The following is a 21,217-nucleotide window of genomic DNA, read 5'->3' on the forward strand; positions in this document are numbered from 1 at the left end:
TTGCAAGTTTCCCTGAGTTTCTACCTTCAATATGCCCTACAAATTAGACATGTTATTTTGAATGTGCAATTCCAGTTTTTTTTTTTACAAAATAAGACAAGTAGACCATATTGGTACACTGACTTTTAATGTGTTGCCGAAGCACAGCCTGTTGGACAGACTCATGCCACCCACAGCAGTAAGATAAGATACAGGACAACGTTGTCACAGTGGGATAGAATATACACATTCACTCTGCCCAGTCTGCACTCTCATTTCCTCTCCCCAGACAGAGACTGAGAAACATGGGACAAATTATTCTCCTCTACATGCTACTCATCAAACAACCTTCCAATACTCAACACATCCATCAACAGGGATATCATATAACTTTCACTTATCAAGTTTGTTTTTAGTTTGTTTCATTGTACACATACTCAGTCACTTATTCATACTAATTTAATATTCAGTATTCATACATTGTCAACTAACCTGTAGACAAGTGGAAGCACAATTTCCAGAAGATGCACCACACAATATACACACGGAAGATATGTCCTATTTACTCTTAAATAATAATGAAACTATTTGTTATGTATTCACTTTTGCTAAGATTCCAGGGTGTTGTGGAGGGGAGTGTTTGTATGAACTGAGTACAATATAGATACTATAATAGGTTTGTGGGTATGCTAATGAGTGTAGTTTTTACCGTTGTCATGCCCAACATGTACTTTTATCACCAACAGGGTCATAATACAACAAACCACAGACCACAGAGTCCACTCACATCTCTCACATAGCAATGGGAACGCATGAGTAACATGGGAGGGGAGAGGTGTACTGTACAGGCGTGTGTTTGTTTAGGGTTCTATGCATAGACCATCACTGATTGGGTTGTTAGTGGTTTAAACCTGATGTCCTCACTCACCCCCGTGACCACTGAGAAAGGAAAGAAGGAAAAAAGGAAAGAAAGAAGCTGATAAATCATGCCAAAATTGAAAGTGCCACCCCATCCCCCAACTCATTACACAGTTCTAATGATATTCAACATATTTCTCAGAGGTTCTCCTGCCAGTGGTCTTGGAAATGCTTTGAGAGTCCAACCTAATCCTGGGCAGGGTCAACACTTTAAAATATCATTCTTGAACACAACTTACATTTTTCCACTTTCCTTCTGAGGAAAGGAGAAATGATGCAATTCAACAGTATTGAGACGCACCCTTTGTGAGTCTGGTGTGATTGGTGGACAGCTCTCATTAAGCTGTCCAATAAGAACATATTGCACTTTCAATTTATATCCCGCCTCGCTATGGTACTGATTTTCACTAGTGGGGAAGTGGTTAATTGACAAGTGGGAGAGGAGGAGAGAGACGGACGACTCTAGCTCAATGTTGGGCCACAGTTTTTAGCGGGAGACCTTTGAGTTACCCAGCACCCGTGGCATCGGTACAGAGGTTGAAGCACAGAAAGCAGCATGTTCCTAGGGGAGCTGGTTGTGGACGAGTTTACACCGATATACACCAGATCACAGTTAGTCTGAGCACCTGAACTTGTGTCATTGCATGCAGATACAGTAATACAATACATCATCATGGTTAGCACAACACATAAGAGTGGGCCTTCACAGTGACACAAGGCCTAGTGGCCACAGAAGGGCGTAGGACATAGACACAGGGAGATAGAGGGGTTGGCGATTTCTTCTTCTCTCTCTTTCTCTCACTCCCCGTCTCCTCCCTTGCTTAGAGGGAGGCTGTTTTGGAGAGTTGCTGAGGTTTCTGATTTGTGTGTAGGACAGTGGGGATTCACCCTCCACCGTGTAGGGGCTGAGTGGTGGGGGGGGGGGGGGGGGGGGGGGTGGAGGAAGGGGATGTCAGGGGCCCTGAGGGGCAAAAAGGGGGACTTCTAGTTGTCAGAAGGAGGCAGGGGTCGACCCTTGCCTGGCCGGCTGTTCATTGACAAGAGGCGGAAGAAAATCGAAAAAGAGGACATGAAGCCAGATTAAGGATGAACAAGTGAATGTAACCTAATGAGAGAACATTTCCCCAAACTCAGAGGCTAGGAGTCACTGTTATGATATTAGATATAAAAGGTCACATTAATCAATGTCTCATAATAAATAGAATGCACAATCTAAGTGCAGTGAGATTGATACCACATTACAGTCAGTATTGGTAATTTTCTCTAGGTGTTTTTCCTACTTTCCCATCTATGTCAGGTGTGTCCTAGCCTGTGACGTTAGGGACCAGTATGGATCATGACGATCATAGCAGAAGACAAGAAAAATAAGATGCAGTTATCCCTTCTGATCCGCTCCCCCTTGCTAGATAGATGGATAATGCATCTACTCCCGAGAGAGAATCAACACATAGAATAAAGAATCAACACAGCACAAAAATATAATTATCAAATCCAATATGATCAGAGAAGAAATCATTCAGATATGAGAGGAAGAGAAATACCCATATGAAGGGGAGGGTGAGAAACGACAAATATTTCAGCACAGCATTCTTAACTATCTCATCCATATTTGCTGCATATCCCTGCCCATTTATGTGTGCGACTACTTACAGGTGTAAATGTATTGTAATGCTAATCAACAATTGACCTTTATATGCAGTGGAGGGTGAATGCCTTTCTGTGTATTGGGGGTATACAGTGTGTTTGTGTGTTATTGGTGTGGGTTTATACGTGTGTGTGTGTGACGTGACTGTCATTTAGTAGAGAAGGAAGAAGGGTCTAGGTCAGGTCTAGGTAGGTAGGTTGCTCTGCAGTCCTTGGTCTCTCTGCCATGGGGTAGGCGGTGGGTTGGAGGGGAGGGGGGCTTCAGTAGTTTAGTGGGTTGGTGAGGGAGGGGGTCTTCGGCTGCCAAGAGGACCATGGGTACACACAGATGAACAGACACACAGACACAATCACAGACAAAACACAGACAGGCATATAAAAGAAGACATTGATAAGTTAGGACTTTCATTCTCCCCTCACAGGCGTGATACCCAACGTCACTGTACACCATACAGTCAAGTATACTTACTCATTCAGCTCCCCCATTGAACATTACATTCTATGCAGTCTCTCTCTCTCTCTCTCTCTCTGAGGCACACACTGGTCCGGTAACACACGCATGCATATACACACACATTCACAGCTGCATGGGACAATGTGGGAGACGACAGCCAGACAAAACAGCTAACACGCTAACATACAAATCTTTCAGGCAGATTTGATTCTCTTCATGAATGATTGTCTGGGAATATATATACAGTATAACATTTCCATTTGTGACATGCAGTTGTTTTGTGGCCCAGAAGAGGGCAGTGTAGCTCCACTAAATTATCACCCATAAATTCTCCTCTTTCAACCCAATCTACATGAAAAACATGTGAGAGATATGTGATTATAATTGCTACAAATGATATATGACACGTTTTATCATCTCCATAGTCGTTCTGCTATGATCATCAAGGCTATGCTATCTTTACTTCACTATCAAAGGAGGGGCTAGTTAGCATAAATGCTAAAAAGCAGACTACAACTGTAGGAGACAGAGTGGCAGCATAACATAGATAATGACTGTCAGAATAGCTAGTTGGATAGACATTACATACCCTTTTCAATCCATTATTACCAACCACAGTATAGCCTTTTTGACCACTTCCCTAGCCTCTATTGAATCCTATGTTGACATCTATACAGGACAAACACAGAACATAAAAGTGTCACGCCACCAAACGACAAGGCTGGAGATGGGTGAGATGTCAAAAGGCAACACACAACACTGATACAAACCCATCACCTTTGACTTCTGACCCCTAACGGGTAGCGCTGGTCAGGTGTGTGCGTGAGCGTTTGTGTATGCCTGCGTATCTATTGGAGTCAGACTTTTTTTCAACACAAACCTATCCCAACTGAAACATACACCTCAAACTAGGACAAAAACATTTCAAGGATTTCAGTGGACAATAAGAAAACCAGCGTAGCTCACACAGTGACACTAACACACTGTGAGCTGTGTGTGCTCATGTGTGTTTGTCTGTGCAGTGCTAAAACGAGGCATTAGGGAGTGCACAGAAAAAAATGAAAGAGAAGGAGAGAGGGATTGGGGCATGCAGTGAGGTGATGGTATCTAAGAGACAGCAGCATGAGGAAGAGGATGATGACGATGGTGAGTAGTACCAAACGTACCAGAAGCGTTAGTCCTCATTGGTCACTGATAGTGATTCTGAAAGAGGAACCATAATCAACGGTGGGATAGAGGTGTGGTGAAGGAGATAGGATGAGGAGGACAGGAAGAGGAGTGCAAACAAACTCATACAGGTTACAGTGCAGGAGAGACCCATGTCACATGACAAGGCTCTGCTCTCACCCTGGACCAATCAGATTTGGACCATTATTTAGGGGTAGAATTTGAGTTATTGGTTCCAACATGGCTTAAAGTCATTGTGAGGTTTGAGGGTATGTTTGAACGAGAGCAGAGTCGGGCAACGTGTGTGTCTCCCTCCGTAAGGCAAGCTGCTGCCCTGACCGTGAGTTCACATCAGACCAGTACAGTGTCCATGAGCTTACAACCACAGGCAAACACAAGGCAAACGTTAGCAGTGCGGACGCAATTATACAGAGAACTTAAGAAAAATAAACTCCCCTCACCTCTCGCTCGCATTCTCTGTCTCTCTCTCTATCCCCCCACTCTCCCCTTTCTCTTTCTCTGTTTATTGCCACATGGAGAGATAGAGTAGACAATAGACACAATTCCTAAACTAGAAAGACTAAGAGAGTGACATATAGGATAGGTGTCCACTACAAAATAATATATTCTAGCAAAGACCACTGTCATCATTCTCATAGTATCACTTACAAAACCTTACTGGCTTGTGTCTCCCTGTTACATTGATAGACTTGGTTACTTTTGCGTTGAGATGTAACTTTTGGTTTGATTCCACTCACCTGGGCACACCGGGGGGTGCACGGTTAGGCCTGGAGGGGACTGATGGTGGTGGCCCACCAAAAGGATCCGGGGAGGCCCCCGGGCGAGAGGGGACAGGGGGACCAGGAGGGAGGCCAGGGGCTGAGCCACGGGAGACAGGGCGACCAGGAGGACCTGGGGGAGCCCTTCTGTTTGGAGTGGGACTGGCAGCTGGAGACCTGACAGGGGGGAGGGGAGAGGGAGAGAGTGCATTGGCAGTCAGTTCTCTTACACACCAGCAGGGGAGGCCACAACAACAGTGTAACGAAACATTCAGGAGTGTCATGGTCATGGTAAGAAAAAACATTACTGATCATCCAGTCCTCCTCCCCTATTCCTCTCCCCTCCTCCCCTATTCCTCTCCCCTCCTCCCCTATTCCTCTCCCCTCCTCCCCTATTCCTCTCCCCTCCTCCCCTTATCCTCTCCCCTCCTCCCCTATTCCTCTCCCCTCCTCCCCTATTCCTCTCCCCTCCTCCCCTATTCCTCTCCCCTCCTCCCCTATTCCTCTTCCCTCCTCCTTATTCCTCTCCCCTCCTCCCCTATTCCTCTCCCCTCCTCCCTTATTCCTCTCCCCTCCTCCCTTATTCCTCTCCCTTCCTCCCTTATTCCTCTCCCCTCCTCCCCTATTCCTCTCCCCTCCTCCCCTATTCCTCTCCCCTCCTCCCTTATTCCTCTCCCCTCCTCCCCTATTCCTCTTCCCTCCTCCCTTATTCCTCTCCCCTCCTCCCCTATTCCTCTCCCCTCCTCCCCTATTCCTCTTCCCTCCTCCCTTATTCCTCTCCCCTCCTCCCCTATTCCTCTCCCCTCCTCCCTTATTCTTCTCTTCTCCTTCCTTATTCCTCTCCCCTCCTCCCTTATTCCTCTCCCCTCCTCCCTTATTCCTCTCCTCTCCTCCCCTATTCCTCTCCCCTCATCCCTATTCCTCTCCCCTCCTCCCTTATTCCTCTCCCCTCCTCCCCTATTCCTCTTCCCTCCTCCCTTATTCCTCTCCCCCTCCTCCCCTATTCATCTCCCCTCCTCCCCTATTCCTCTCCCCCTCCTCCCCTATTCCTCTCCCCTCCTCCCTTATTCCTCTCCCCTCCTCCCTTATTCCTCTCCCCTCCTCCCCTATTCATCTCCCCTCCTCCCCTATTCCTCTCCCCTCCTCCCTATTCCTCTCCCCTCCCTCCCCTTATTCCTCTCCCCTCCTCCCTTATTCCTCTCCCCTCCTCCCCTATTCCTCTCCCTCCTCCCCTATTCCTCTCCTCTCCTCCCCTATTCCTCTCCCCTCCTCCCTTATTCCTCTCCCCTCCTCCCCTATTCCTCTCCCCTCCTCCCCTATTCCTCTCCCTTCCTCCCCTATCCTCTCCCCTCCTCCCCTATTCCTCTCCCCTCCATCCCCTTATTCCTCTCCCCTCCTCCCCTATTCCTCTCCCCTCCTCCCCTATTCCTCTCCCCTCCTCCCCTATTCCTCTCCCCTCCTCCCTTATTCCTCTCCCCTCCTCCCTTATTCCTCTCCCCTCCTCCCCTAATCCTCTCCCCTCCTCCCCTATTCCTCTCCCCTCCTCCCTTATTCCTCTCCCCTCCTCCCCTATTCCTCTCCCCTCCTCCCCTATTCCTCTCCCCTCCTCCCCTATTCCTCTCCCCTCCACTATTCCTCTCCCCTCCTCCCTTATTCCTCTCCCCTCCTCCCCTATTCCTCTCCCCTCCATCCCCTATTCCTCTCCCCTCCTCCCCTATTCTCTCCCTTCCTCCCCTTATTCCTCTCCCCTCCTCCCCTATTCCTCTCCCCTCCTCCCCTATTCCTCTCCCCTCCTCCCCTATTCCTCTCCCCTCAATCCCCTTATTCCTCTCCCCTCCTCCCCTATTCCTCTCCCCTCCTCCCTTATTTCCTCTCCCCTCCTCCCCTATTCCTCTCCCCTCCTCCCCTATTCCTCCTCCCCTCCTCCCCTATTCCTCTCCCCTCCTCCCTATCCCTCTCCCTCTCCCCTCCTCCCCTATTCCTCTACACCCTCCTCCCCTATTCCTCTCCCCTCCTCCCCTATTCCTCTTCCCTCCTCCCTTATTCCTCTCCCCTCCTCCCCTATTCCTCTCCCCTCCTCCCTTATTCCTCTCCCCTCCTCCCTTATTCCCTCTCCCCTCCTCCCCTATTCCTCTCCCCTCCGCCCCTATTCCTCTCCCCTCCATCCCCTTATTCCTCTCCCCTCCTCCCCTATTCCTCTCCCCTCCTCCCCTATTCCTCTCACCTCCATCCCCTATTCCTCTCCCCTCCTCCCCTATTCCTCTCCCCTCCTCCCTATTCCTCTCCCCTCCTCCCCTATTCCTCTCCCCTCCTCACCTAATCCTCTCCCCTCCTCCCCTATTCCTCTTCCCTCCTCCCCTATTCCTCTCCCCTCCTCCCCTATTCCTCTCCCCTCCTCCCCCTATTCCTCTCCCCCTCCTCCCTTATTCCTCTCCCCTCGATCCCCTATTCCTCTCCCCTCCTCCCCTATTCCTCTCCCCTCCTCCCCTATTTCTCTCCCTTCCTCCCCTTATTCCTCTCCCCTCCTCCCCTATTTCTCTCCCTTCCTCCCCCTATTCCTCTCCCCTCCTCCCCTATTCCTCTCCCCTCCTCCCCTATTCCTCTCCCCTCCTCCCCTATTCTCTCTCCCCTCCTCCCCTAAATCCTCTCCCCTCCTCCCCTATTCCTCTCCCCTCCTCCCCTATTCCTCTCCCCTCCTCCCCTATTCCTCTCTCCTCCTCCCCTATTCCTCTCCCCTCCTCCCCTATTCCTCTCCTCTCCCTCCTCCCTTATTCCTCTCCCCTCCATCCCCTATTCCTCTCCCCTCCTCCCCTATTCCTCTCCCCTCCTCCCCTATTTCTCTCCCTTCCTCCCCTTATTCCTCTCCCCTACTCCCCTATTCCTCTCCCCTCCTCCCCTATTCCTCTCCCCTCCTCCCCTATTCCTCTCCCCCTCCATCCCTAGTCCTCTCCCCTCCATCCCCTATTCCTCTCCTCCCTCCTCCCCTATTCCTCTCCCCCTCCTCCCTTATTCCTCTCCCCTCCATCCCCTATTCCTCTCCCCTCCGCCCCTATTCCTCTCCCCCCTCCCCTATTTCTCTCCCTTCCTCCCCTTATTCCTCTCCCCTCCTCCCCTATTCCTCTCCTCCCCTCCTCCCCTATTCCTCTCCCCTCCTCCCTTATTCCTCTCCCCTCCATCCCCTAATCCTCTCGCCCTCCTCCCCTATTCCTCTCCCCTCCTCCCCTATTTCTCTCCCTTCCTCCCCTTATTCCTCTCCCTCCTCCCCTATTCCTCCCTCCCCTATCTCTCCCCTCCTCCCCTATTCCTCTCCCCTCCTCCCCTATTCCTCTCCCCTCCTCCCCTATTCCTCTCCCCTCCTCCCCTACTCCTCTCCCCTCCTCCCCTATTCCTCTCCCCTCCTCCCTTATTCCTCTCCCCTCCATCCCCTATTCCTCTCCCCTCCTCCCCTATTCCTCTCCCCTCCTCCCCTATTCTCTCCCTTCCTCCCCTTATTCCTCTCCCCTCCTCCCCTATTCCTCTCCCCTCCTCCCCTATTCCTCTCCCCTCCTCCCTTATTTCCTCTCCCCTCCATCCCCTAATCCTCTCCCCTCCTCCCCTATTCCTCTCCCCTCCTCCCCTATTTCTCTCCCTCTCCTTCCTCCCCCTTATTCCTCTCCCTCCTCCCCTATTCCTCTCCCCTCCTCCCCTATTCCTCTCCCCTCCTCCCCTATTCCTCTCCCCTCCTCCCCTATACCTCTCCCCTCCTCCCCTATTCCCTCTCCCCTCCTCCCTTATTCCTCTCCCCTCCTCCCTTATTCCCTCTCCCCTCCTCCCCTATTCCCTCTCCCTCCTCCCCTATTCCTCTCCCTCCTCCCCTATCCCCTCTCCCCTCCTCCCCTATTCCTCTCCCCTCCTCCCCTATTCCTCTCCCTCCTCCCCCATTCCTCTCCCCTCCTCCCCTATTCCTCTCCCCCTCCTCCCCTATTCCTCTCCCCTCCTCCCCTATTCCTCTTCCCTCCTCCCTTATTCCTCTCCCCTCCTCCCCTATTCCTCTCCCCTCCTCCCTTATTCTTCTCTTCTCCTTCCTTATTCCTCTCCCCTCCTCCCTTATTCTCTCCCCCTCCTCCCTTCCCCTCCTCCCTATTCCTCTCCCTCCTCTCCCCTACCTTCCTATTCCTCTCCCCTCCTCCCTTATTCCTCTCCCATCCTCCCCTATTCCTCTCCCCTCCTCCCTTATTCCTCTCCCCTCCTCCCCTATTCCTCTCCCTCCCCCTCCTCCCCTATTCCTCTCCTCCTCCTCCCCTATTCCTCTCCCCTCCTCCCTTATTCCTCTGCCCTCCTCCCCTAATCCTCTCCCCTCCTCCCCTATTCCTCTCCCCTCCTCCCCTATTCCTCTCCCTCCTCCCCTATTCCTCTCCCCTCCATCCCCTTATTCCTCTCCTCTCCCCTCCTCCCCTATTCCTCTCCCCTCCTCCCCTATTCCTCGCCCCTCCTCCCCTATTCCTCTCCCCTCCTCCCTTATCCTCTCCCCTCCTCCCTTATTCCTCTCCCCCTCCTCCCCTAATCCTCTCCCCTCCTCCCCTATTCCTCTCCCCTCCTCCCTTATTCCTCTCCCCTCCTCCCCTATTCCTCTCCCCTCCTCCCCTATTCCTCTCCCCTCCTCCCCCTATTCCTCTCCCCCTCCACTATTCCTCTCCCCCCTCCCTTATTCCTCTCCCCTCCTCCCCTATTCCTCTCCCCTCCTCCCCTATTCCTCTCCCCTCCTCCCCTATTCCTCTCCCCTCCATCCCCTATTCCTCTCCCCTCCTCCCCTATTTCTCTCCCTTCCTCCCCTTATTCCTCTCCCCTCCTCCCCTATTCCTCTCCCCTCCTCCCCTATTCCTCTCCCCTCAATCCCCTTATTCCTCTCCCCCTCCTCCCTATTCCTCCCCATCTTCCTCTCCCCTCCTCCCCCTATTCCTCTCCCCTCCTCCCCTATTCCTCTCCCCTCCTCACCTATTCCTATCCCCTCCTCCCTATTCCTCTCTCCCCTCCTCCCCTATTCCTCTCCCCTCCTCACCTATTCCTCTCCCCTCCTCCCTTATTCCTCTTTCCCTCCTCCCTTATTCCTCTCCCTCCTCCCGATTCCTCTCCCCTCCTCCCCTATTCCTCTCCCTCCTCACCTATTCCTCTCCCCTTCCTCCCCTATTCCTCTCCCCTACTTCCCCTATTCCTCTCCCCTCCTCCCCTATTCCTCTCCCCTCCCTCCCCTATTCCTCTCCCCTCCTCCCCTATTCCTCTCCCCTCCTCCCCTATTCTCTCCCCTCCATCCCCTTATTCCTCTCCCCTCCTCCCCTATTCCTCCTCTCCCCTCCTCCCCTATTCCTCTCCCTCCTCCCCTATTCCTCTCCCCTCCTCCCCTATTCCTCTCCCCCTCCTCCCCTATTCCTCCTCCCCCTCCATCCCCTATTCCTCTCCCCTCCTCCCCTATTTCTCTCCCTTCTCCCTTATTCCTGCTCCCCCTCCTCCCCTTATTCCTCTCCCCTACTCCCCTATTTCCTCTCCCCTCCCCTCCTCCCCTATTCCTCTCCCCTCCTCCCCTATTCCTCTCCCCTCCTCCCCTATTCCTCTCCCCTCCTCCCCTATTCCTCTCCCCTCCTCCCATTAGTTCCTCTCCCTCCTCCCCTATCCTCCTCTCCCTCCTCCCTTATTTCCTCTCCCCTCCTCCCCTATTCCTCTCCCTCCCTGCCCCTTATTCCTCTCCTCTCCTCCCTTATTTCTCTCCTCCCCTCCTCCCTCGATTCCTCTCCCCGCCTCCCGTATTCTCTCCCCTCCTCCCATTCCCTCTCCTCCTCCTCCCTCTCCCCTCCTCCCCTATTCCTCTCCCCTCCTCCCCCTATTCCTCTCCCCTCCATCCCCTGAATCCTCTCCTCCTCCTCCCCTATTCCTCTCCCCTCCTCCCCTATTTCCTCTCCCTCCTCCCCTATTCTCTCCCCTCCTCTCCCTATTCCTCTCCCCCCTCCTCCCCTATTCCTCTCCCCTCCTCCCCTAATCCTCTACCCTCCTCCCCTATTCCTCTCCCCTCCTCCCCTATTCCTCTTCCATCCTCCCCTATTCCGCTCCCCCTCCTCCCCTATTCCTCTCCCCTCCTCCCCTATTCCTCTCCCCTCCTCCCTTATTCCTCTCCCCTCCATCCCCTATGCCTCTCCCCTCCTCCCCTATTCCTCTCCCCTCCTCCCCTATTTCTCTCCCTTCCTCCCCTTATTCCTCTCCCCGCCTCCCCTATTTCTCTCCCTTCCTCCCCTATATTCCTCTCCCCTCCTCCCCTATTCCTCTCCCCTCCTCCCCTATTCCTCTCCCCCTCCTCCCCTATTCCTCTCCCTCCTCCCTAATCCTCCTCCCCTCCTCCCCTATTCCTCTCTCCCCTCCTCCCCTATTCCTCTCCCTCCTCCCCTATTCCTTCTCCCCTCCTCCCCTATTCCTCTCTCCCCTCCTCCCTTATTCCTCTCCCCTCCATCCCTATTCCCTCTCCCCTCCTCCCCTATTCCTCTCCCCTCCTCCCCTATTTCTCTCCCTTCCTCCCCTTATTCCTCTCCCCTCCTCCCCTATTCTCTCCCCCTCCTCCCCTATTCCTCTCCCCTCCTCCCCCAGTTCCTCTCCCCTCCTCCCCTATTCCTCTCCCCTCCTCCCCTATTCCTCTCCCGCTCCTCCCCTATTCCTCTCCCCTCCTCCCTTATTCCTCGCCCCTCCTCCCCTATTCCTCTCCCCCTCCTCCCTATTCCTCTCCCCTCCTCCCTTATTCCTCTCCCCCCTCCCCTATTCCTCTCCCCTCCTCCCCTATTCCTCTCCCCTCCTCCCCTATTTCTCTCCCTTCCTCCCTTAATTCCTCTCCCTCCTCACCCTATTCCTCTCCCTCTCCCTATTCCTCTCCCCTCCTCCCCTATTCCTCTCCCCTCCTCCCCTATTCCTCTCCCCTCCTCCCCCATTCCTCTCCCCTCCTCCCCTATTCCTCTCCCCTCCTCCCCTATTCCTCTCCCCTCCTCCCCTATTCCTCTCCCCTCCTCCCTTATTCCTCTCCCCTCCTCCCCTATTCCTCTCCCCTCCTCCCCTATTCCTCTCCCCTCCTCCCTTATTCCTCTCCCCTCCTCCCCTATTCCTCTCCCTCCTACCCTATTCCTCTCCCCTCCTCCCCTATTCCTCTCCCCTCCTCCCTTATTCTCTCCCTCCCCTCCCCCCCTATTCCTCTCCCCTCCTCCCCTATTTCCTCTCCCCTCCATCCCCTTAATCCTCTCCCCTCCTCCCCTATTCCTCTCCCCTCCTCCCCTATTCCTCTCCCCTCCTCCCCTATTCCTCTCCCTCCATCCCCTTTTCCTCTTCCCTCCTCCCTATTCCTCTCCTCCTCCCCCTATTCCTCTCCCTCCTCCCCTATTCCTCTCCCCTCCTCCCCTATTCCTCTCCCCTCCTCCCTTATTCCCCTCTCCCCTCCTCCCCTATTCCTCTCCCCTCCTCCCTTATTCCTCTCCCCTCCTCCCCTATTCCTCTCCCCTCCTCCCCCTATTCCTCTCCCCCTCCTCCCCTATTCCTCTCCCCTCCTCCCCTATTCCTCTCCCCTCCTCCCTTTATTCCTCTCCCCTCCTCCCTTATTCCTCTCCCCTCCTCCCCTATTCCTCTCCCCTCCTCCCTTATTCCTCTCCCCTCCTCCCCTCCTCCCCTATACCTCTCCCCTCCTCCCCTATTCCTCTCCCCTCCTCCCTTATTCCTCCCAGGACCATCCATATGTAAAATGTCTGCAAGTCGCTTTGGATAAAAGCATCTGCTAAATGGCATTTTTTATTATTATTCCATTTCCCCACCCTCCTGCTCTCCCTTCATTCGTACAGTACCTGCCCCCAGAGCAATTTACCTCCTTCCATCCCTCTCCCCCATTTCCCCACCCTCCTGCTCTCCCTTCATTCGTACAGTACCTGCCCCCAGAGCAATTTACCTCCTTCCATCCCTCTCCCCCATTTTCCGACCCCCCTGCTCTCCCTTCATTCGTACCTGCCCCCGGAGTTGTTTCCACCCGGCCTCAGCCAGGAGTCGTCTACGGGTGGCGGCATGGCGGTAGTGATGGTGGTGGTGCTGATGTCTCCGATGATGTTTAGGGCCTCTTTCAGGGCATGGTACATGCGGAGCATCTCGTCGCGGTGATGGGCCTGCTCCTGGGACTCCTCCATCAGGCTGTTCTGGTCCCCAGAGTGGTACAGGTTGGCCAGCAGCTCCGCGTTGATGAACTCCTTGGTCTGTGTGAAAGAGTGGGGAAGAGTTGCGGTGGTTTCTTTCTTTTTTGCACTTATTCAATCAGATCAAGTGTTAACTGGCAATAACAGACACCCGCATAGTGGACGTTTTGGCGATGTTGGAGGTGGTACTGCGTTGGAGCAACACTTGTCCCACTCGCGTTCGAAGTTCAGAAGGAGAAAGTGTAGGCTTTATAGAAATAATGATGCTCAAATTGAAAGATCATGAAAGTAAATAATGAGGGTTTCTATCATCATAATGGAGCTGTAGATTCCGTCTCACATTCCACTGTTCAAACTTGTAAACAAGGCTGTTTGGGATTTCTGTTAATGAGACTCCGTGCAGCCAATGGCGATGTCTACTTTAGGTGTAATCCTGGGAACTACTTGTGGATTTGACAGCTCTAACGCAGTTCCACCTCCGACACCATCAAAACAACCGCAATGCGGATGTTGGCTAAAGCGGATCTGATTGAATCAAGCCCTTATTTGATCCATTATTGATGCTGATTGGCTAGAGATTCCACAGGACTGCTGCTTTCTGAAGTCTAAACCAATCAGACACAGATTAAAAGACGATGTTGAAAATCAGATGGCCCTCCAGAAGATTACTTTGACACCACTAGCCTGAAGTGACCAATGGGGAGTGGGACTCACATTGTTGATCATGAGGTACATGATGGTCTTGGGCATGAGGTCCCTGATGGTCTTGTTGACGATGGCCATGTAGGAGTCCACCAGGTTGCGGATGGTCTCCACCTGCCTCTCCAGCTGGGGGTCCATGGAGTGCATGAGGTTATCTGAGCCATTCTCTCCGTCTCCACTGTCACTCTGCTGGGGGACAACACCAGGGTGGAGGGGGTTAGAGGACAGGGAAGAGAGGTGGACAGGGAGAAGAAGAGGGAAAGAGGGGGAGAGACAGGGAGAAGGGGGGAGGGAGAGGGAGATGCAAAAGGAGAGGGAGAAAGAGAAATAGAAAAATGTGGTGAGAGAAAGATGGAGCCCTCTCAGGGCTCATGTACCCCAAAAAATCTGAGGAAGCACAAAGTATGTGAGGATGGCTAGAGGAGGGGTTCTTGACGGGGGCTAGGTCCATAAGCTGGAGAATTTAGCTTTTTTCAAATACCTGAAACCGCTTCTTCCTTCAATCTAGAAGCACAATCATTATGCTTAATTCTATGTAAAAAAAAAAAAAGATATATCCAAGCCTTCCTTTTGAGCTGTCTGTTTGCTACTGCTGGTGACACTGTAATTTATTTAGAATTCAAGGCACACTTAACCAGCATGGCTACAACAGCATTCTGCAGTGATACGCCATCTCATCTGGTTTGCACTTAGTGGGACTATCATTTGTTTTTAAACAGGACAATGACCCAACACACCTCCAGGCTGTGTGAGGGCTATTTGACCAAGAAGGAGAGTGATTGTGTGCTGCATCAGATGACCTGGCCTCCACAGTCACCCGACCTCAACCCGGTCAACCTTGGACCGCAGAGTGAAGGAAAAACAGCCAACAAGTGCTCAGCATATGTGGGAACTGCTTCAAGACTGTTTGAAAAGCATTCCAGGTGAAGCTGGTTGAGAAAATGGCAAGTGTGCAAAGCTGTCATCAAGGCAAAGGGTGGCTACTTTGAAGAATCTCAAATATAAAATATATTTTGATTTGTTTAACATTTTTTTGCTTATTACATGATTCCATATTTGTTATTTCTACAATGTAGAAAATAGTAAAAAATAAAGAAAAACCCTTGAATGTGTACGTTTGTCCAAACTTTTGACTGGTACTGTATGTAATATATATACAGTATAGGTACTTTTTTTTACAGGAAAAATCTGAGGAGGCACATGCCCCTGTGCCCCCTTTGGGCATGACACCTCTGAGCTCTGTAATCACAACAAGTAGTGAAACAATCCTCAATATCACAAATCATTAATAACATCCACTATATAGCACTCTTAAACTGTCAGTATAAATGAATAACTTCCCACTGAGCCAGGGCTCCACACAGTCGACGCAACGGATCCCTAACAGATCTGACAGAGCTTCATTTGTGTAGCTCTCTACGTAGTTCTATGTACTTTTGTGTGGCTGAATTTTTGGAACGCAATGCAAACGGAGCTCTGTTTGTGTAGACTGTGAAATCACTGTGGGGAGCCATTGAAGACAACATGTCTCTTTCTCTACCACTTTCTCTTGGCTCATGCCCCAATGCTAATTCCTTTATTTGCTTAGCCAATTCCAATCAGATGGTTGCACTATACAGCTATGGCAGAACCCTGATGAGAGTGACATTTGAACTTCCTGGCCTGGTTCGAATGATGAACGACTGGGCTGTTGATTAGAAACAGCCAATGAGGCGAGACGAGAGAGGAGGCGCAGCGCTGTATAAAGCATTAGAGCCAATCAGAGTTCAGTATCAAATTAAATTGCCAACACTACAGATGTAGGATCTTAATTTGAGCCAGTTTGCTACAGCAGGAAAATAATCCTGCAGCAACAGGAAATGTGAATTATTATGTGGATTATAATTCATGGACAACTTTTGTAGGGGTTGATGCATTTTTCGTTATGGCAAATACACTACAAGTTTGAATTTCCTGCAGGGCAGGAGAATTCTCAGCAACAAATTAAGATCCTAGCTTCAGCAACGCTCTAGAAAACTGTGTAAAAGGGGTGAAGAGTTGGAATGGACATCATGACACAAAGCACATACCTTGCCCTCCTTCTCCTATTGGGTCCAACAGCCACAAAGGACATACAGAGAAAAAGAATGACAGAGGAAGAGAGAGAGGGACAGGAAGAGAGAGATGGTGTTAAACATGAAATGACAGACTCTACTAGCGCTGTGAGAGAAAACCATCATCACAATCAACAATATGTTTAAGACTGGTGGAGTTACTGACTAAATGTGTGTGTGCGTCGTACCGTGACACGTTCAGGATACACTCCAGCTCTAAGGAAGGAGGCCTTCCACCCATCTATCTCCTCCTGACTCTCGCAGGCCAACTCCAGCTGACGGTAGTCCTTATATACATTTCTGTGGATGCACAGCGGCAACTCTGAGTGTGTGTGCAGAGGCATCCAAATAAAATGATACAAATGATACAAATGAAATGGTTTTTTTCTTCTCTGTAATAATACTAGCCACTTAGCAATTTCATAAAGTATCTTTAGCATAATTATTATGGCTCTAGATTGCAGGAAAAAGCAGCTTCAGGTGTTTAATGTACAATTATCCAATTAATGAAATTCCTACTTATGGAACCCCCCCTCACATCATTTGTGGCCCTTCAGATTGTAGGGTAGCATGGTGTGTGTGTGTGTGTGAGTGTGTGTGTGTGTGTGTGTGTGTGTGTGTGTGTGTGTGTGTGTGTGTGTGTGTGTGTGTGTGTGTGTGTGTGTGTGTGTGTGTTAATGAAATTCCTACTTATGGAACCCCCCCTCACATCATTTGTGGCCCTTCAGATTGTAGGGTAGCATGGTGTGTGTGTGTGTGTGTGTGTGTGTGTGTGTGTGTGTGTGTGTGTGTGTGTGTGTGTGTGTGTGTGTGTGTGTGTGTGTGTGTGTGTGTGTGTGTGTGTGTGTGTGTGAAGCTATGTCGGTTGTGTAGATCGAGCTTAATTACTCTACTTTTGAGGTCTTAGAACATCTGACATGACAATATGAATGTCCACTTAAGAACGTACCTTTGCTCCGTGTTGAACAGGGCAAAGATCTGCTTGCTGGACATGAAGCTCTTCTCCACATCCCTCAGCCTCAGGTTGTCCACCTGGAGCATGTACTTCTTCTCTTTCTCCTGCAGGAGGCAGAATAAACAACACACAGGTTAGAGACAGTAGCCTACATATGAACCCACACACACTCACAGAGAGCGAGAAAGCGCAGATTATTACAGCAACTGTGAGGATCTCCACAGACCTGCGATGACCTATGCATGCTATCTTGAACATGCACACTTTACATGATTACATAGGAAAACATTTATAGTTACTAACCTCAAAATGTAGCCATGGATGTTAATCATTTGAAGTTTTAATGAATTGGTTTGTAAGAGCCTTAACTTTAGGCTATTTACTGTATTACAAAAGTAATATTGAATTGTGTTTAGTTGACAATGAAACCAAATATCAACATTAAAAGGAGATGTAGGCCTAGTCCAGCTTTAATTCCACTTTGTCTACAAATGAATGATTGATATGTTGGATTCGTGTCTCCATCTCAACCAAAAATCAAAGGTAATCAAATCTAACTTCAAATGCACTTTAAGTGCAGTTTTCTTTTTTTTTTGTCTTTAACATAGATTTTTTTGGTTGAGATGGAGACATCCAACATATAAATGATTAATTTGTAGACAAACTGGAATTCAAGTCAGACAGTGTCACAGATGGAACCATCAGAGCAGAAAATACATCTCTTTCAAATGGTGCTATTTGTTTGCCTTGACAACCAAACACAATTCAATATGTCTAAATATCATTACATTGGAAATCTACCAGAGCTTGAAACCCTGGGTCTATCTGTTGTCTATTCTTAGTTGAAGCCTGGGCTGAATTGAAACAATAGCTGTTGATGCCTTTGCAAATGCTATAGAGGCCTAAACAGCATCCGTGATGATATGAGTGAGAAAGTACTGCATGGTCACATTTCATTTGCTCTGTTAACCCTTTGGAATGACTTCAGTAGCATCAGTGAATCTATTTAGTTGTTAAGTGGAGATCTCTCAACAATCATTCTCATGATAGCACATTGGTAATTGTCAGTGACAAATATCATAGCTAAGCAGGGCTTGGTTAAAATCCTGGATGGGAGACCAAAAGTAGCTGTAGATAGGAGGTGCTGCCCAGTCTACTGTTTTTATTTCTTCTTTTGATAGCGTAAATAATGTTGAAGATCTGACATTGTTTTCAAGATACATATTCAACATATTTTTATACAAAGTTTTGTCTATGTTGAAATTTGTTTACCATGATGAGATAATCCTGTGGTTGAAATTTGGTTACCATGATGAGATAATCCTGTGGTTGAAATTTGGTTACCATGATGAGATAATCCTGTGGTTGAAATTTGGTTACCATGATGAGATAATCCTGTGGTTGAAATTTCACCCACAAAACAACAGTTTATGTTGACAATATTTTCAAATCCAATGTTTTGGAATGACAAATTAAGTTGAAACAATGTTGATTCAACCAGTTTGTGCCAGTGTGGAGGGATACATATACAGAGAGAAAGAGAGGGGGGATACAGAGACAGACAAAAGGAGAGTGGAGAGAGTAGAAAATAAGCCCCACAAAGTGCCTGGTTGTGATTAGAGCTGTGTAACTGTAAGTAGAAAAAAAGAGAGAGGTGGGCAGGCGACACTGGAGCCTCACAGCACAGCCTTCACCACAGCAGCCTGGCGCACCAAAAGAGAAGAGAGAGAGAGAGAGAGAGAGAAAAAAAAGAGGGAGAGAGAGCCAGCAAAAAGAGAGAGAGAGAAAGAGAGAGCCAGTAGAGAGAGAGAGAGAGAGAGAGAGAGAGAGAGAGAGAGAGAGAGAGAGAGAGAAAGAGAGAGAGATAAAGAGAGAGAGAGAAAGAGAGAGAGAAAGAGAGAGAGAGAGATAAAGAGAGAGAGAGAAAGAGAGAGAGGGAGAGAGAGCCAGCAAGAGAGAGAGAGAGAGAGAGAGCCAGTAGAGAGAGAGAGAGAGAGAGAGAGAGAGAGAGAGAGAGAGAGAGATAAAGAGAGAGAGAGAAAGAGAGAGAGGGAGAGAGAGCCAGCAAAGAGAGAGAGAGAAAGAGAGAGCCAGTAGAGAGAGAGAGAGAGAGAGAGAGAGAGAGAGAGAGAGAGAGAGAGAGAGAGAGAGAGAGAGAGAGAGAGAGATAAAGAGAGAGAGAAAGAGAGAGAGATAAAGAGAGAGAGAGAGAGAGAAAGAGAGAGAGAAAGAGAGAGAGAAAGAGAGAGAGAGAGAGAAAGAGAAAGAGATAAAGAGAGAGAGAGAAAGAGAGAGAGAGAGAGAGAGAGAGAGAGAGAGAGAGAGAGAAAGAGAGAGAGAGAGAGAGAAAGAGAGAGAGAGAAAGATATATAGAATAGAAGAAAATATATATTATATATTTCGATATGTATACTTTGACAATGTAAGTAATAATGAACTTGCCATGTCAATAAAGTCAATTGAATTTAATTGAATTGAAAGAAAGAGAGAGAGAGAGAAGGAGGGAGAGAGAGAGAGAGAGAGAGAGAGAGAGAGAGAGAGAGAGAGAGAGAGATAGACCAAAGCTCAGAAAGCCAGCCTAAAGAGACCTAGAATCAAGGGAGGTCAACCACAGAAGTGAGCCCAGAGCTAAGACCCAGAACTGGGCAGACGGGTAGAGTAACACACACCCTGTGGTCACACTACACTGAGCTTCACAACCAACTGTTACTAAAGGGAGCCATCCCACCCAGTGTGTGTGTGTGTGTGTGTGTGTGTGTGTGTGTGTGTGTGTGTGTGTGTGTGTGTGTGTGTGTGTGTGTGTGTGTGTGTGTGTGTGTGTGTGTGTGTGTGTGTGTGTGTGTGTGTGAGAGAGAGAAACGCCATGCTCTACTCCAAAATACGCAGACTCCCCTATGGCTATGGACAAGCACAGTTTCTCTTCAACTTTAAAAACATGTGTCCAACCACAGCCCTTCCCTTCCCATTCTGCCCAGCCCTTTCCCTGTACATACAGTGTACACCAAAACCAACCTGCCCTCATCAAAGTGGTTCAGGCCTGCACAGTCAAATGGTCACATTCCCCTTAGGACGGACACACACACACCCCCACTGTGGAGTGACGATCAACAGGCAAAGTTAGTGTGTCCAAGTGTCCACTACCTGAGACTAAACAAGCGGTTACCATGGACACCAGAGGGTGACATCACCACACTTAACGAGTCCCAGTCTTCCCACTACTCGCTCTCTCTCGTACTCTCTTTCTCTCCATCTCTCCCAGGGAGGGAGCGGCCTTTCACTGACTCACACATTTTCCTTTCCCCTGGCCAGTGAAAAAAAAGAGGGAAAAGTGAGGAGAGGGAGGGAAGGAGGGAAGGAAGGAAGGAGAGGCAGAGAGAGCAGGAATGAAAGAGAGCAGGTGATGAAAGACAGAGTGACAGAGAGAGAGAGAGATAGAGAATGAAACAGAGTAGCACAAACTGGAAAGGAGGGGTAAAAGAGAAGTACAAGAGATAGGCCAGAGAGATGGATGTGTGGGATGGAGGGAGACGGAGGGGTGTGAGGAGTGTGAGGAAGAGCCAGAGTGACAAAGAGCAGGCACTGAGCCATGTATGGCCCCATAGACACAGCCTCAGACTAACACACTGCATGCTGAGGATTCACCCCGCACTTAATCACTCCGACAGACTGCTATAACTCTCTCTCTCTCTCTCTCTCACACACACACACACACACACACACACACACACACACACACACACACACACACACACACACACACACACACACACACACACACACACACACACACACACACACACACACACACACACACACACACACACACAAGGAAGTCATCAGAGGGTGAGAGGGGAGGCTGCAGTACTGTGTGTTGGGGCAGACCTATGACTCTCCCTCTCCCTCTCCTCCCCTTTCCCCCTCTCCTCCTTCCATCTCCCAGTAGAGACTGAGGGAGAATGCAGACAGACTGAGTGATTCTCCATATGTACCTATAAAACCAGCATAGTCAGCTCAGCAGCACGGGACACACTCTTAGGTCAGACAAACACACACACACACACAAACATTATTCTATAACAGTCTACACATGTGAGCAGAGACGGACAAACACTATTTTGTAAAAGATTCATTCAGCTCAGCGAGTGTGTGAGAACTTCTTACTCACCTAAGAGACCAACACACCCAGCCCTTTAAGAAAATCTCACTCTGGCCAGAGAACGTGTTGATGCTTGGTATGTATAAACCTACAGACCACAGAGCGAGTTGAAATGCGTTCCATTGTTTTGTTTTGCTGGTGAGGAATACCAGCCTAATTATAAAGCCAGAGGAAGTTCACGTTGGATTCA

General features: G+C 49.8%; 1 protein-coding gene across 15 annotated transcripts in view; it reads right to left on the bottom strand.

Annotated features, from left to right (window-relative positions):
• Nucleotides 1–110: 110 nt before the first annotated feature.
• The window catches only part of LOC109879870 (dynamin-1), an 87,421-nt gene continuing 66,314 nt past the window's right edge, over nucleotides 111–21,217 (bottom strand). For 5 of the 15 annotated variants that reach the window (XM_031803337.1, XM_031803335.1, XM_031803336.1 and 2 more), the window contains 7 exons: nucleotides 16,866–16,975; nucleotides 16,105–16,216; nucleotides 15,893–15,907; nucleotides 13,836–14,012; nucleotides 12,940–13,181; nucleotides 4,921–5,118; nucleotides 4,209–4,681 (listed from right to left, as the gene is read on the bottom strand). In XM_031803337.1, coding sequence (XP_031659197.1) covers nucleotides 4,600–4,681; nucleotides 4,921–5,118; nucleotides 12,940–13,181; nucleotides 13,836–14,012; nucleotides 15,893–15,907; nucleotides 16,105–16,216; nucleotides 16,866–16,975 — 936 coding nt within the window. In that variant the 3' untranslated portion in view covers nucleotides 4,209–4,599. The other 10 variants (XM_031803346.1, XM_031803342.1, XM_031803345.1 and 7 more) reach the window with 6 other exon arrangements.

This window comes from Oncorhynchus kisutch, linkage group LG23, assembly GCF_002021735.2.
Source record: "Oncorhynchus kisutch isolate 150728-3 linkage group LG23, Okis_V2, whole genome shotgun sequence".
In the NCBI taxonomy this organism is placed as follows: Eukaryota; Metazoa; Chordata; class Actinopteri; order Salmoniformes; family Salmonidae; genus Oncorhynchus; species Oncorhynchus kisutch.